We start from the raw sequence: 17,177 nt of genomic DNA, 5'->3' as shown, positions 1-17,177 counted from the left end.
GCAGCCAAAAGAACACAAGAAATAGGAGCAGGAGTAGGCCATACGGCCCCTCGAGCCTGCTCCACCATTCAATAAGATCATGGCTGATCTGATCATGGACTCAGCTCCACTTCCCCGCCCGCTCCCCATAACCCCTTATTCCCTTATCGTTTAAGAAACTGTCTATTTCTATCATAAATTTATTCAATGTCCCAGCTTCCACAGCTCTCTGAGGCAGCGAATTTCACAGATTTACAACCCTCTAAGAGAAGAAATTCCTCCTCATCTCAGTTTTAAATGGGTGGCCCCTTATTCTAAGATCATGCCCTCAAGCTCTCTGTATCCACCATGTCAAGCCGCCTCATAATCTTATACGTTTCGATAAGGTCACCTCTCATTCTTCTGAATTCCAATGAGTAGAGGCCCAACCTACTCAACCTGTCCTCATAAGTCAACCCCCTCATCTCCGGAATCAACCGAGTGAACCTTCTCTGAACTGCCTCCAAAGCAAGTATATCCTTTCGTAAATACGGAAACCAAAACTGCACGCAGTATTCCAGGTGTGGCCTCACCAATACCCTGTATAACTGTAGCAAGACTTCCCTGCTTTTATACTCCATCCCCTTTGCAATAAAGGCCAAGATCCCATTCCTGGCCTTCCTGATGAATGGGCCTAACCCCTGAAATGCAGAAACACTGAAAATCACTTAAAGAAAACCATCTCATATTTCAAATTAATAAGAATAGAATTTTCATTAATTATTTAAAACAAAAATTTAATTTCTTGAAAAATAAATTTACATATTTTAAAGGGTCTAAAAATAAACTTATCTTATTTAACAGGATTTTAAAATGTTTAAATTATTTTTCTGTACATTAAAAGTCTTAGGTCTACTTTTATCGAGTGTAACACCTGCTTTTTTCAGTGGTAAGAGTTTGAAGGACAATGGCTGGGCAAATATCCCAACCCTCCGCCCGCGGAGGCCCTTTTCTTCCGGAGACGATGGATCTGTCGAGAGATTTCTTGACAGATGGCCAGTTCCGGGTTTAGGCGCACTCACTTCGGATACCGAAATCTGGAACGTTCCGGGTTCCCACGTGCAGGTACGTACTTCGTACATGCCCGTGGAGAGCCTGATTTCAGGCCCATTGTGTGAATCATAGAATCATGGAAATTTACAGCAGCGAAGGAGGCCATCTCGTCCCATCGTGTCCGTGCCGGCCGACAAAGAGCTATCCAGCCTAATCCCACTTTCCAGCTCTTGGTCCGTAGTCCTGTAGGTTACGGGATTTCAAGTGCATATCCAGGCACTTTTTAAATGTGGTGAGGGTTTTTGCCTCTACCACCCTTTCAGGCAGTGAGTTCCACACCCCCACCACCCTGTGGGTGAAGAAAGTTCCTCTCATATCCCCTCTTAAACCTTCTACCAATTACTTTAAATCTATGCCCCCTGGTTGTTGACTGCTCTGCTGAGGGAAATAGGTCCTTCTTATCCACTCTAACTAGGCCCCTATGCCTATGTGTGATATGTGTGCACACTAGGTCCGTGCAGCAGAGCTGGTCTCCAGTCGTCCTGGTTAACCCTTGCCACTGGACCAAGACCTAGCTCTGTCAAGCCCGTGTGGTGGCTGGTGTGCAACGGCCACCCCACGTTAAAAAAATCCACGCACAGGCATCTTCCACCCTTGAGAATGTAGTTCGGGTCCTTCATTGAAACACCTGTGAACTCATCCTTTTTTGGCATGGAAGCAAGTCATCCTCATTTTGAGGGACCGTCTATGATGATGATCTAGGCCCCTCATAATTTTTTACACCTCAATAAGGTCCCCCCTCAGCCTCCTTTGTTCCTAAGAAAACAACCCCAGCCTATCCAATCTTTCCTCATAGCTAAAATTCTCCAGTGCTGCCAACATCCTCGTAAATCTCCTCTGTACCCTCTCGAGTGCAATCACATCTTCCCTGTAATGTGGTGACCAGAACTGCACGCAGTACTCTAGCTGTGGCCTAACTAGTGTTTAAAAACATAGAAAATAGGTGCAGGAGTAAGCCATTTGGCCCCTCGAGCCTGCACCACCATTCAATATGATCATGCAACTTCAGTACCCCATTCCTGCTTTCTCTCCATACCCCTTGATCCCTTTAGCTGTAAGGGCCGCATCTAACTCCCTTTTGAATATATCTAACGAACTGGCCTCAACAACTTTCTGTGGTAGAGAATTCCACAGGTTCACAATTCTCTGAGTGAAGAAGTTTCTCCTCATCTCGGCTCTAAATGGCTTACCCCTTATCCTTAGACTGTGACCCCTGGTTCTGGACTTTCCCAACATCGGAAACATTCTTCCTGCATCTAACCTGTCCAATCCCGTCAGAATTTTATATAATTTTCTACAGTTCAAGCATAATCTCCTTGCTCTTGTATTCTATGCCTTGGCCAAACGAGGCAAGCATTCCGTATGCCTTCTTATCTGCCTTATCGACCTGCTCTGCGATCTTCAGGGATCTGTGGACCTGCACTCCAAGGTCCCTTTGTTCCTCAACATGTCTCAGTGTCCTACCATTTAATGTGAATTCCCTTGCCTTGTTAGCTCTCCTCAAATGCATTACCTCACACTTGGCCTGATTGAATTCCATTTGCCACTGCTCTGCCCACCTGACCAGGCCATCGATATCTTCCTGCAGTCACAGCTTTCTTCTTTATTATCAACCACACGGCCGATTTTAGTAACAACTGAAAACTTCTTAATCATACCCACTACATTCAAGTCTTAATCATTGATATGTCCCACAAAAAGCAAGGGACTTAGCACTGAGCCCTGCTGAATCCCACTGGATACAGCCTTCCAGTCACAAAAACACCCGTCAACCATTACTCTTTGCTTCCTGCCTCTGAGCCAAATGTAGCATGATAAGAGGCAACATAACTGAGAGTTGTGTTATGGACGGTCTCTCAAGCAGATCGGCGAAACCGAACACATGAAGTAGGAACGTCCAAGTCAAGGTCGCGACCAGTATGGAACTATGCAAGGGCAGCTACTGGACTCAAAGGGGAACATCTCCCCTTCCTCGCTGCACTCCTCCTATTTCCATCTTGGCGAGCTTACACAACACCTTCTGCCTCTGAAATTACTGAGCTGCATCAAGTCATCACACAGAGGAAATTATCTGCTGCGTGTCCCAAACTAGGGAACAAGCAATTAAATTGCACTTACACAATAAAACCATTTGGATTTTTCACTTCTTTCAGATGATTAAGAGTTCCCTCTGCAACTAATTTGACTGCGAGTAGATTAGGGTTTTAATGCTGGAGTGATGCACATGAATAATTATATCCCTGCCTCTATGTGCGTTCAATCATCGTGCTTCAACTAAATCAATGTTATGCGTTCCCATACTCGGAGTGACCAAGCCCCTCCCCCACTCGGACTGACCGAGCCCCTCCCCCACTCAGAGTGACCGAGCTCCTCCCCCACTCGGACTAACCGAGCCTCTCCCCCACGGAGAGACTGAGCCTCTCCCCCACTCAACCAAGCTCCTCCCCCACGGAGAGACAGGGCCCCTCCCCCACTCAGAGTGACAGGGCCCCTCACCCACTCGGAGTGACAGGGCGCCTCCCCCCTCGGAGTGACTGAGCCCCTCCCCCACTCGGAGAGACAGGGCCCCTCCCCCACTCGTAGTGACAGAGCCCCTCCCCCACTCAGAGTGATGTCGTGTCAGCCATACCACTGTGTGAAATGGCAGCAGAAAACCCTTGAGGCACCAATAGGATTGGCCGGAGAAAGTGGTGAGGGTTATCGAAGGAGCCAGAGCAGTGTAACCAGACACAGGGCCCTCATGTCGGAGAGAGAGCGAGAGAGCGGGGCAGCAGAGGATGCTCCGAACCTACCCGGGAACAAAGCCGAACTGGGTGAGGTCTGTGAGAGGTGTAACTTTACCCATCAGACAACTATCAGTGAAAACCAGAGACCAAAAGAAAAGATTCTGTCAAAGAATTAAAAATCGCTGCATGTGGGTTGCCAAGTGATCGCGAATCATCTGAATAAAAGTCTCCGTTACATCAATCACGCTCAGTACACGGATAGAATGAGCTGTCTGCCATAGCGCTCGGGCTATGTCAATAGTTCATCAGCAACTCGACCAAAACCCGAGTCTGGACAAGCCACCATAGAGTCACGTTCATTTGCTGCCAATTAATTATTTTCCACGTTTGTGTGCATCCCACAAACTGTGAAGTGATGGTTAAATTCAGTCCTTTTCCATCTTGATCCAAAACTCGGCTGCCCGTGTCCTAACTCGCACCAAGTCCTGCTCACCCATCACCCCCTGTGCTCGCTGACCTACATTGGCTCCCGGTTAAGCAACGCCTCGATTTCAAAATTCTCATCCTTGTTTACAAATCCCTCCATGGCCTCGCCCCTCCCTATCTCTGTAATCTCCTCCAGCCCCACAACCCCCCGAGATGTCTGCGCTCCTCTAATTCTGCCCTCCTGAGCATCCCTGATTATAATCGCTCAACCATTGGTGGCCGTTCCTTTCTGTTGCCTGGGCCCCAAGCTCTGCAACTCCCTTCCTAAACCTCTCCACCTCTCTTTCCTCCTTCAAGACGCTCCTTAAAACCTACCTTTTGACCTGCGCTAATTTCTACTTGTGCGGCTTGGTGTCAAATTGTTTTATTTTAAATCTGATAATATTCCCGTGAAGCGCCTTCGGACATTTCACTGTGTTAAAGGCGCTATATAAATACAAGTTGTTGTTGTTGTTGAAATCCGTCACACTTTGGGAAGACTTGAATCGTGTCAGCCTCATTAACATGAGGGACATGAGTCGCCTGTGATATACTCTGCCCGACAGTCAATGCCAATAACTTCAACAGAACTGGTTTGCGCCTGTTTCGCGTCCCCAATTTACAACAACCTGCATTTATATAGCATCTTTAACATAGTAATGGCGCTTCACAGCGACGTTATCGACCTACGTAAGGTGATATTAGGGCAGGTGAGGAAGCGTCTTAAAGGAGGAGAGAGGTGGCGAGGCAGAGAGGTTTAAGGCAGGGCTTGGGGCCCAGGCAACAGAAGGCACGGCCACCAATGGTGGAGCGGCTCAAATCAAGGATACCCAAGAGGGTGGAGTCAGAGGGGTGTAGAGATCGCGGAGGCTTGGAGGGCAGGAGGAGGTGACAGAGATACCAGGGATTTGAAAACAAGGATGAGAACCTTAAAATCGTGGCGATGCCGGAGCGGGAGCCAACGTAAGTCAGCGAGCACAGGCGATGATGAATCAGACGAGCCCCCTGGTGTCTCGGGCAGAGTAGTACGAAAGGCACCCTGGGCTCGGAAATGGTAATATTGAGGACACCGCTCCGGGAGAGGCAGCGCAGAAGCAAAATACCGCGGGGGCTGGAATCTGAAACGAAAACAGAAAACGCTGGAAATGCTCAGCGGGTCAGGCAGCATCTCTCTGTGGAGAGAGAGAGAAACAGAGTTAACGTTTCGGGTCAATGACCCTTCGTCAGAACTGGAGAGGGTTCGAAATGAACAGATTCTTCAGGAGCACTGAAAGGGGGAGGAGAGGAAAGAACAAAAGGGAAGGTCTGTGGTAGGGTGGAAGGTAGGAGAGATTAGAGAGACAAAGGGGATGATGGGCCGACTGAAGATGGTAATGGCAGAAGTTAGGAAAAAATTAGTCTCGATAGGGTTTGAATGGCGGGATAATTACCAGCTGCCATTGGAGACAAAGACAAAAAAAATTACTTAAGATCGGGGAGGGGAGCCAAATATGGTGCTATATAAAGGCAGAGACAGGTCATTATCGTACCAAACACGGCTCCACACTCATTGGACACTGCCAGGAGATGCCACAAGGAGCGGAACTTAGCAGGACTTTGTCCTGACATCAGGGAGATGACCCTCTGGGCTAAGTGGTGGCCAGAATGAGCGTGGGTGGAAAGCCCTGGCTGGCTGGCTCTAAACAATGCCTGATGCCCTGCAGAGTGCAGTTTAGGCTGATTTTCTGCTTGAATGGAGGGCTCCCGTGGTGTTGCCATATGTGTGCGAGCTCCTGATCCCTCGTTTCACGTCGAGTAATTTCACATCATTCAAATATTAACAAAAAGATTTCAAGTCGCAACGGCAGCATAGAAAAAAAATGGAACGAGGCACTGTCACCATGGCGATATGGCAAAGAAAGGTTGCGTTTTAGACGCCCTGATTCGGGGCCTCCTCCAAAGATCTGACACCTCCTCCGCCCCCCCCTCCTCAGTACAGTCACGAAACAGCCTGGATAATAAATCTAAATTTGGGGGAGAGAAGTAGAGGGATCTGGGAGTACAGGTACACAAATCACTACAAGCAGCAACGCCAGAGAGATAGAACTGAAAAGCAGTTACGTTAAGCTTGTATAGAACCTTGATTGGACCCCATTTAGAGTTACTGTGAACAGTTCTGGTCTCCATGTTATACAGAGGCACTGGAGAGGGTGCAAATAATATTCACGAGGGTGATACCATAACTGAGAGGTTATATGCTGTATCTTCTCAGGATGTATCACGTAAGGCTAAACAGGCTGGGGCTCTTAGAAAATAGAAGGCTGACGAGTGACCTGATAGAGGTCTTTACGATTATAAGAACAAAAGAACAGGAGTAGGCCATTCGGCCCCTCGAGCCTGCTCCGCCATTCAATAAGATCATGGCTGATCTGATCTTGGCCTCAATTACACTTCCCTGCCCTCTCCCCATAACCCTTTATTCCCTTATCGTTCAAAAATCTGTCGATCTCCACCTTAAATATATTCAATGACCCAGCCTCCACAGCTCTCTGTGGGTACAGAATTCCAAAGTTTCACGACCCTCTGAGAGAAGAAATTCCTCCTCATCTCCGTTTTAAATGGGCGGCCCCTTATTCTGAGACTATGCCCCCTAGTTCTAGATTCCTCCACGAGGGGAGACATCCTCTCTGCTTATGAAAGAGTTCGATAGAGTAAATGTAGAGAAAATGTTTTCACTTGTGGAAGAGTCCAGAGGCCATAAATATAATCCAATCGGGAATTCAGAAGAAACCTCTTTACCCAGAGAGTGGCGAGAATGTGGAACTCGCTGCCACAGGGAGCGGTTGAGGCGAATAGCAGAGATGCAGTTCAGGGGAGGCTAGATGAGGAGATGCTGATAGGGTTAGATGAAGAGGGGGCGAGGCAGGGCGGGGAAAGGAGGCTTGTGTGGATTGTAAACACCAGCATAGACTAGACGGGCCGAATGGCCTGTCTCTGTGCTGCAGCCTCGCTGTAGCAAGGCAGCTTTCCGAAGCAGAGTGTCCTAAACTTTCTTGGGATTTTCCGTATATTCTGGTGCTAAACATGGGACAGTAAGTAGGCTGCATCTCGGCCTCCTACACTGTTCCAATGAAGCTCAACGCAAGCTCGATGAACAGTAACTTATCTTTCGATGAGGCAATTTGCAACTTTCGTGTTCATCAACATTTCAAGTTCACTTCAAATTGAACAGCGAGTGCAACAATTTCAGACGGCAACCACCACTCCCATTGTTTCACACCGCAGCTGCTACTGGCTCTGCCGTTCCCCGTGACTCAGTGGGCAGCACCCTCCGTCTCTGGGCCGAGAGTAGGGTACCACTGGAGTTGGGTACCACTGGAGTTGGCTTTCCCTACCCCCTCTCTGCCAATCACGCCTCCCCCGAGGTCTGTGTCCTTGCCAACCCTGGCGTTGAAGTCGCTGAGGAGGATCAGTTTGTCACCTGCGGGGATTCAGGTCAGAGATTTTCGAGGTTGGAGTAAAAACCCTCTTTGGCCTTATCTGTTGCATCAAGTGTTGGGGCGTAAGCACTGATGACTGTGGCGCATTCTGGGATAGGGTGAATCGAAGAGTCATAAGGTGTTCGTTAACCCTGCAGGGGGAATCTTTGAGGCGGTCGACCAGCTCGTTTTTGATGGCGAAGCCGACTCCATGGAGACAACGTTCTGCCTCTGGTTTCCCTTTCCAGAAGGTGGTGTAACCTCCACCTTGTTCATTGAGCTGGCCTTCCCCTGCCCACCGGGTCTCGCTTAGGGCAGCGATGTCGGTATCAAAGCGTCTAAGTTCCCGGCCAACTATGGCGGTGTGGCGTTCCGGTCTGTCGCTGTTGGCGTTGTCCATGAGGGTCCTGATATTCCAAGTCCCAAACTTCATGTTAACGGAGTGGAAGATGCCGTGCGTGATTTCTTTTAACGTGGGCTGATTGTTGCACACCGGCCATCACACGGGTTTAGCTGAGCGAGGTCTTGATCCAGTGGCAAGGGGGTCCAGGACGACTGGAGACCAGACACTGCTATATGGGCCTAGTTGCCTACAGCGAGGTGTTGACCGCAGGCTCAGCGCTGGGTAGCGCCCTTGGTGGTAGGTGATCCGAGGCCTCGTTGGGGGCAGGCATTGAGAACACTTTGCATTCATATAGCGCCTTTCACGACCACCGGATGTCTCAAAGTGCTTTACAGCCAATGAAGTGCTTTTGGAGTGTCGTCAATGTGGGAAACGCGGCAGCCAATTTGTGCACAGCAAGCTCCCGCACACAGCAATGTGATAATGACCCAGGTAATCCGTTTTTTTTGGTATGTTAATCGAGGGGTTAATATTGGCCCCAGGACTCCGGGGATAACTCCCCTGCTCTTCTTCAAAATAGTGTCGCGGGATCTTTTACGTCCACCTGAGAGAGCAGACGGGGGCCTTGGTTTAACGTCTCATCCGAAAGACGGCCCCTCCAACAGTGCGGCGCTCCCTCGGCACTGCACTGGGAGTGTCAGCCTAGATTTAGGTGCTCAAGTCCCTGGAGTGGGACTTGAACGCACAACCTTCCGACCCACTGAGCCACGGCTGAGACAGTAAGGCGGCGCCTGGGTTCTGGAAGGGAGAGGTGAATAGGCCCAGGCAGACGAGCAAGGGCTGCCGTGCCCCTTCCCCTCACTGGCACAGGCAGGGATTGAGCCCCAGCTGGAGGTACGCGGCAACAAAGCACTTGCAGGCCTCAGATTGCTCGGAATGTCACAGCCTTGCTGCACTATCATCTTGGAATTAAAAAGCCATAATCTGTGCTGTTTACTGCGCTCCTAATGATTTAATTGCCAGGCTGGATGGTGCAGCCCTGTCTCAGCACAGGCAGGGGGCAAGCAGATTAGAAACACAGCGTCCTCGGAGCGAGGCACTGGCAAACTGGATGGAAAAAATTATACCCCAGAAAACAGATATCGCAGATCACAGGCAGCTTTTACCGGCTTTCCGAAAGTGGTTGGCATCCGGCTGCCACTGAAAAATAACGGGACCGCGCCTCACAACACGTGTGGCTCGGAATGTCGCAGGGCTCCTCTGCTTGGCAGGGGAGGCAGCAGAAAGATTCGGAGATAAGCATCCACCTCCTCCTCCCCTCCCTCCTAATCTCCTCCCTCCTCCTCTCCCTCTACCCCTCTCCCCCTCCTCCTCCGCCCTCTCCCTCCCCACTCCTACCCCCTCCTCTCTGGATCAACTGGGCTTGTATTCACTGGAGTTCAGAAGAATGAGAGGGGACCTCATAGAAACATATAAAATTCTGACGGGGTTAGACAGGTTAGATGCAGGAAGAATGTTCCCAATGTTGGGGAAGTCCAGAACCAGGGGTCACAGTCTAAGGATAAGGGGTAAGCCATTTAGGACCGAGATGCGGAGGAACTTCTTCACCCAGAGAGTGGTGAACCTGTGGAATTCTCTACCACAGAAAGTTGTTGAGGCCAATTCACTAAATATATTCAAAAAGGAGTTAGATGAGGTCCTTACTGCTAGGGGGATCAAGGGGTATGGCGAGAAAGCAGGAATGGGGTACTGAAGTTGAATGTTCAGCCATGAACTCATTGAATGGCGGTGCAGGCTAGAAGGGCCGAATGGCCTACTCCTGCACCTATTTTCTATGTTTCTATGTTTCTATGTTTCCTCCGCTCTCTCCCTCCCCCTCCTCCCACCCCCTCCCCCACTCATACCCCCATTCCCTCCTCCTCCTCTCCCTCCCCCTCCTCCCCCCTCTTCTCCTCTCACCCTCCCTCACTCCTCCCCACCTCCTCTCCCTCTCCCCATCTCCACCTCCCTCTTCCTCCACCCCCACCTAACCCCTCATCCTCCTCCTCTCCAACTCCTCCTCTCCCCTCATCCTCCTCCTCCCTCTCCCCCCCCATCTCCTCTCCACTCCTCCTCTTCCTCTACCCCTCTCTACTCCTCCTCCTCCTCTACCTCCTTCCTCTCCCCCCCCTCCCCCTCCCTCCCCCACTCCTACCCCCATTCCCTCCTCCTCCTCCGCCCTCTCCCTCCCCACTCCTCCCCCTCCTCTCCCTCCCCCTCCTCCCCCCTCTTCTCCCCTCTCCCTCCCTCACTCCTCCCCCCCTCCTCCCTCCCTCTCCCTCCCCCACTCCTACCCTCATCCCCTCCCCCTCTTCTCTCCTCTCCCTCCCCCCCTCCTCCCCCCTCCTCCCTCCCTCACTCCTCCCCCCCCTCCTCCTCCTCTCCCCTCCCCCGCCTGAATAGTGGCCAATCACGCCCAGCGCTAACCCCGGGAAGTGCAGCCTCAACCCCCGTAGTCGCCACGAGCGAACTGACCGCATTAGCCAAATTAGCATATTCAATAATGGAACATTTACATAACATGAATTATTCATGAACGATTAGCATATTCCACAAGTGCAGCGCGCTGTAATAACCATTAGAGCTCTTCAGCTAATTAGCATGCTCGGCAATATCCGCCTCCCATTGTACTCTGCTAATATTCGCCTAATTGCAGTGTTACGTGACCTCCAGCTGTGAACAGGAACTTTTCGGACCAATCAGCCGCCAGCTCAGAGTACATAACAAGATTTTTTTTTAAGCTTAATTCTCGGGATGTGGGCGTCGCTGGCAAGGCCCAGCATTTATTGGCCATCCCTAATTGCCCCTTGAGAAGGTGGTGGTGAGCCGCCTTCTTGAACCGCTGCAGTCCGTGTGGTGAAGCTGCTCCCACAGTGCTGTTGGGGAGGGAGTTCCAGGATTGTGACCCAGCGACGATGAAGGAACGGCGATATATTTCCAAGTCAGGATGGTGTGTGACTCGGAGGGGAACGTGGAGGTGGTGGTGTTCCCATGCGCCTGCTGCCCTTGTCCTTCTAGGTGGTAGAGGTCGCGGGTTTGGGAGGTGCTGGCGAAGAAGCCTTGGCGAGTTGCTGCAGTGCATCCTGTAGATAATACCACCGTCTCTTCTCTTTGATAATCGAAGGTGACTGGTGAGTCCGATGTGGGACCTACAGTCTCTGTCACAGGTGGGGCAGACGGTGGATGAAGGGACGGGTGGGTGGGTTGCCGTACGCTCCTTCCGCTGTTTAGACTTGGCTTCCGCGTGCTCCCGGTGAAGAAACTCGAGGTGCTCAGCGTCCTCCTGAACGTTTCTCCTCCACTTTGAACGGTCTTGGACCGGGGATTCCCGGGTGTCGGTGAGGATGTTACATTTTCTCAAGAAGGCTTTGAGGGTGCCCTTGAAGCATTTTCCCTGCCCCCCCCGGGACTCGCTTGCCGTGACGGAGCTCAGTACCACGGTGCGCCGGCGGTGGAGGGAGTGAACGTTTCGGCGAGCAGATGAGGTGACGAACAAGCGGGCTCGTTTCTCCTGTTCCCCTTTCACCTCTTTGTCGACCTGTTTCGCTCTCTCTCTCTCCCCTGCCCATCTCTCTCTATTCCATGTCTTTCTTTTCCATTTTCCTTTTCTTGACATGCGCAAGAAGAAAGACTTGCATTTATATAGCACCTTCCACGACCGGCGGATGTGCCAAAGCGCTTTACAGCCAATGAAGTACTTTTGGAGTGCAGTTACTGTTGTAATGCGGGAAACGCAGCAGCCAATTTGCGCACAGCAAGCTCCCACACACAGCATTGTGGACAGTTTTGGTCTCCTTACCGAAGGAAGGATATACTGGCCATAGAGGGAGTGCAACGAAGGTTCACCAGACTGATTCCTGGGATGGGGGGATTGTCCTATGAGGAGAGATTGAGCAGACTAGGCCTATATTCTCTAGAGTTTAGAAGAATGAGGTGATCTAATGAAACATACAAAATCTTTACAGGGCTTGACAGGGTAGATGCAGGGAGGATGTTTCCCCCTGGCTGGGGAGTCGAGAACCAGGGGTCACAGTCTAAGAATAAGGGGTTCGGCCATTTAGGACTGAGATGAGGAGAAATTTCTTAACTCAGAGGGTGGTGAATCTTTGGAATTCTCTGCCCCAGAGGGCTGCGGAGGCTTTGCCTTTGAGTATATTCAAGACGGAGATCGATAGATTTTTAAATATTAAGGGAATCGAGGGATATGGGGATAGTGCAAGAAAGTGGAGAAGATTGGCCATGATCTTACTGAATGGCGGAGCAGGCTCGAGGGGCCGAATGGCCGACTCCTGCTCCTATTTCTTATGTTCTTATGATAATGGCCAGATAATGTTGATTGAGGGATAAATATTGGCCCGGACACCGAGGATAACTCTCCTGCTCTTCTTCGAAATAGTGCCCTGGGACCTTTTACATCCACCTGAGAGAGCAGACGGGGCCTCAGTTTAACGTCTCAGCTGAAAGACGGCACCTCCGACAGTACAGCACTCCCTCAGCACTGCACTGGGAGTGTCAGCCTGGATTTTTGTGCACGTGTACATGCTTACGCGACAAACCGTATCTATTATAGATATGAATGTACAACCAGTGTCAATTACTGATACGCAACTGCTGAACATTTCAAGTGCAGACCCATCCCAGACTGACTGGACGAGAGTCTGCTCTGGCGTTCTGACGAAGGATTTGTCCGCCAGGAAGGCAGCAGCGCTAGGAACACGTCCAAACCACCCAGCAAACAGGACACGCGGGTGTGAAGCACAAACAGAACCGGGCTTGTCTGATCTCCGAGGGCCAATGACCAGGATTCACAGGCTGGCAACAGCCCGTGGGCCAAAGATTGGACACGCTTGCTGGAGAGGGAGACTTGCGTCTCAATTTTACAATCGAAGACGTTTCCCGGTGGCTCACCGCAGAATCGAACTGGTGGGTGTGCGCACTGCTCCTCCGCCAAGTGCACGTCCGCTGGGAGCTGCTGTCCACGCGTGTAGGCTGGCCGAGAGACGCCCCCTGGTGGTGCTGGGACTGACATCATGCCGGCATGGGACTAGAATACCAGCAGCTGCCCCAGGACCTTGACCCTGTTCTTTCTCCGCTCTCTCAGCCGTGGCTCAGTGGGCAGCACTCTCTCGCCTCTGAGTCAGAAGGTTGTGGGTTCGAGTCCCACTCCAGGGACTTGAGCACATAAACCTAGGCTGCCACTCCCAGTGCAGTGCTGAGGGAGCGCCGCACTGTCGGAGGTGCCGTCTTTCAGATGAGACGTTAAACCGAGGTGCCCGTCTGCCCTCTCAGGTGGATGTAAAAGATCCCGTGGCACTATTTTGAGGAAGAGCAGGGGGAGTTCTCCCCGTTGTCCTGGGGCCAATATTTATACCTCAATCAACATAACAAAAATAAATTATCTAGTCATTATCACACTGCTGTTTGTGGGATCTTGCTGAGCGCAAACCGGCTGCCACGTTTCCCACATTACAACCGTGACTACACTCTAAAAGCACTTAGTTGGCTGTCAAGCGCTTTGAGACGTCCGGTGGTCGTGAAAGGCGCTATATAAATGCAAGTCTTTTTTGGAACAATGCCATTATTGTTTTTAACCTCTCATCATCTCTCTTTCTGCCTGTGTTTGTATCTGCATCGCTTTTCCTGGCTGTCTCACTGCTTTTATCCATGCATGTCTTCTTCTGTCACTTTCTATCAACCCTCCTCACTAACTGTTATATTTCACGCTGGCCATCTCTTCCCTATCTTTCTCGCTCTGTCTGTCTTAGTCTTTTAATCTGTGTTTTCCTCACTCTGTCTGTCCGTCGACCTCTATTGCTCTCACCCCTATCCCTCTTTCCCTCTTTCTCTGTCTCTATTTGCTGTGGCTCAGTGGGCAACACTCTCGCCCTTGTCAGAAGGTTGTGGGTTACTGGAGCACATAAATCCAGGCTGACACTCCCAGTGCAGTGCCGCACTGTCGGAGGTGCCATCTTTCGGGTGAAACAGTAAAGTTGAGGCCCCATCTGCTCTCCGGGGTAGATGTAAAAGATACCAAGACACTGTTTTGAAGAAGAGCAGGGGGAGTTCTCCCCGGTGTCCTGGGGCCAATATTTATCCCTCAATCAACATCACAAAAACACCAGATGATCTGGTCATTATCACATTGCTGTTTGTGGGAGCTTGCTGTGCCCAAATTGGCTGCCGCGTTTCCCGCATTACAACAGTGAGTGCACTCCAAAAGTACTTCATTGGCTGTAAAGCGCTTTGAGAAGTCCTGAGATCGTGAAAGGCGCTATATAAATGCAAGTCTTTTGTCTGATGTCCATTGCTCTCCTTTTTTTTCTGATTCCTCTTTTCTCCCTTTCCGTAGCTACCACAAACTGTTGCTTTTTCTCTCCATTTCTGTCTCGTTCTCTCTTTCCTTCTTTTGCCCTATCTCCTTCTTTCCTTCTTGTCTTGCGTGCTTTCTGTCCGTTACTCTTCATTTCCTTTGGTCTCGTATCATCATCATCATCACAGGCCGTCCCTCGGAATCGAGGAAGACTTGCTTCCACTCCTGAAGTGAGTTCTTTGGTGGCTGAACAGTCCAATATGAGAACCGCAGTCTCTGTCACAGGTGGGACAGATGGTCGTTGAGGGAAGCGGCGGGTGGGACAGGTTTGTCGCATGCTCCTTCCGCTGCCTGCGCTCGATTTCTGCATGCTCTCGGTGACGAGACTCGAGGTGCTCAGCACCCTCCCGGATGCTCTTCCTCCACTTAGGGCGGTCTTTATCCAGGGACTCCCAGGTGTCAGTGAGGATGTCGCACTTTATCAGGAGGGCTTTGAGGGTGTCTTTGCAATGTTTCCTCTGCCCACCTTTGGCTCGTTTGCCAAGAAGGAGCTCCGCATAGAGCACTTGCTTTGGGAGCCTCGTGTCTGGCATGCTGGGGATGTTGGCCTGGACGAGGGCACTGATGTCAGTGCGCCTGTCCTCCCTGGGGATTTGTAGGATCTTGCAGAGACATCATTGGAGTGGAATAAACGACAGAACCAGTGGGAAGCTGTTTAACCTTCGCTGCCTCCAGGCCAGGTCCAAGATCACTCCAACCTCTGTCGTTGAGCTACAGTACGCGGACGACACTTGCGCCTGCGCACATTCTGAGGCTGAAGTTCAGGATATAGTCGACGTATTTACCGAGGCATACGAAAGCATGGGCCTTACGCTAAACATCCGTAAGACAAAGGTCGCCACACAGCACTGCCCCCCTCCCCCCAGTCATCAAGATCCACAGCGCGGCCCTCGACAACGTGGACCATTTCCCATACCTCGGGAGCCTCCTATCAACAAAAGCAGACATAGACGACGAGATTCAACACCGTCTCCAGTGCGCCAGTGCAGCCTTCGGCCGCCTGAGGAAAAGAGCGTTTGAAGACCAGGCCCTCAAATCTGCTCTACAGGGCTGTAGTAATACCCGCCCTCCTGTATGGCTCAGAGACATGGACCATGTACAGTAGACACCTCAAGTCGCTGGAGATATATCACCGACGATGTCTCCGCAAGATGCTGCAAATCCCCTGGGTCTCATATAGACAATGCTTGGCTGGTGTGATCTCTTGGACTGGTTTCCATCACCTGAGGGGATCGGAGAGGAATCTTTTCCCTTTATTGGCCTTGGGGTTTTTTCACTGTTTTTGCCTCTTCCAGATCACATGGTTGCGAAGGTGGGAGGTGGCGGGGGCGGGGGAATAGGAAGTGGCTGGTCATGATGTTCCGGCATAGTATGGTCTTATCCTGCCCGACATTTTCGTATTCTCCCTTTCCTCATCTCTCTCTCTCTTTACTCTGTTACACTGCCTGACCCTGGTAGAGTTTCCACAGGGATTCTGCCGCTGGTCCACCCGAACTTTGGCAGAAGATCCGCGGAGGCCCTGGTGAAACAAAGTTACGGCAAACGTTTGGGTAAACCCGCAGATATAGCCGGCATGTGTTTCCTTGCCTGTCTGTCTCGGCCATTCTCGGTCTCTCTTTCCATCTGTACTATTTGTTCTCACTATTTCCCTGCCTGCGCATCTGTAATGTGTGCACCTGTGAGCACGCTCATGGGATTCGTGGAGCTGTTGAGTTGTGAGTGGCTTAGCCAGTCACGTGATGTTCACAAGGCCCCCCCTGATAAAATGCAACATCCCCACCGACACCTGGGAATCCCTGGGCCAAAGACCGCCCTAAGTGGAGGAAGAGCATCCGGGAGGGCGCTGAGCACCTCGAGTCTCGTCGCCGAGAGCATGCAGAAACTAAGCGCAGGCAGCGGAAGGAGCGTGCGGCAAACCAATCCCACCACCCTTTCCCTCAACCACTGTCTGTCCCACCTGTGACAGAGACTGTAATTCCCGTATTGGACTGTTCAGACACCTAAGAACTCACTTTTAGAGTGGAAGGAAGTCTTCCTCGATTTCGAGGGACTGCCTATGATGATGATAACAAGACTCAATAAAACCCAGCCAGTTGGGTTCGGGGGATCCACGATGAGGCAGGTGGTTGTGAGCCTGGTGGATGAACTGGTAATGTGTCGTGTGATTGTTAAACCTTTTGCTAATAAACCAACTAGTTCTTAATAGCAACGTGCTGCTATGAATTCTTAAGCAAAGAGCCCATGAAGCAAATACATTACAACATGCTTTCTATCTTGCCCTGTCTCTATCTCTTTCCTGCGTGCTCTCTTTCATAGTGTGTCGGTGTCTGTCTTGCTGTCTCTTTCCCCATCTGTATCTCGGTATGCCTCTCTCTTTCCCTGTCCTCTCTGTCACTCTCTCTTTCTCCGTGGCTCCCTCTACTTTCTTTTCTGTCAATACTCAAGCTTTCTTTCTCTCTTTCAACAACAACAAATACTTGCATTTATATAGCGCCTTTAATGTAGTAAAATGATCCAAGGTGATTCACGGGAGTGTTATAAGGCAACAAATTTGACACCGAGCCAGATAAGGAGAAATTAGGGCAGGTGACCAAAAGATTGGTCGACGCGTTAAAGTGAGCAGTTTGTAAGACACAAAAACGTGCCTTTTTATAGCGCCTTTAGCATAGTAAAATGTCCCAAGGTGCTTCACAGGATTGTTATCA

At 50.7% G+C, this 17,177-nt stretch overlaps 1 protein-coding gene across 1 annotated transcript in view; it reads right to left on the bottom strand.

The window, feature by feature from the left end:
- Positions 1-6,020, bottom strand: part of LOC139237849 (adhesion G protein-coupled receptor L1-like) — a 454,570-nt gene extending 448,550 nt beyond the window's left edge. The window contains exons 1-2 of the mRNA XM_070867073.1: positions 5,792-6,020; positions 5,164-5,380 (exon numbers count right to left, since the gene is read on the bottom strand). Coding sequence (XP_070723174.1) covers positions 5,164-5,380; positions 5,792-6,020 — 446 coding nt within the window. The remainder of the gene's footprint in view (positions 1-5,163; positions 5,381-5,791) is intronic.
- Between the last annotated feature and the right edge of the window lie 11,157 nt (positions 6,021-17,177).

Source organism: Pristiophorus japonicus, chromosome 24 (assembly GCF_044704955.1).
Source record: "Pristiophorus japonicus isolate sPriJap1 chromosome 24, sPriJap1.hap1, whole genome shotgun sequence".
Classification (NCBI taxonomy): Eukaryota; Metazoa; Chordata; class Chondrichthyes; family Pristiophoridae; genus Pristiophorus; species Pristiophorus japonicus.
Note: the sequence above shows the minus strand (reverse complement) of the source record. Positions and strands in the feature narration are given on the sequence as shown.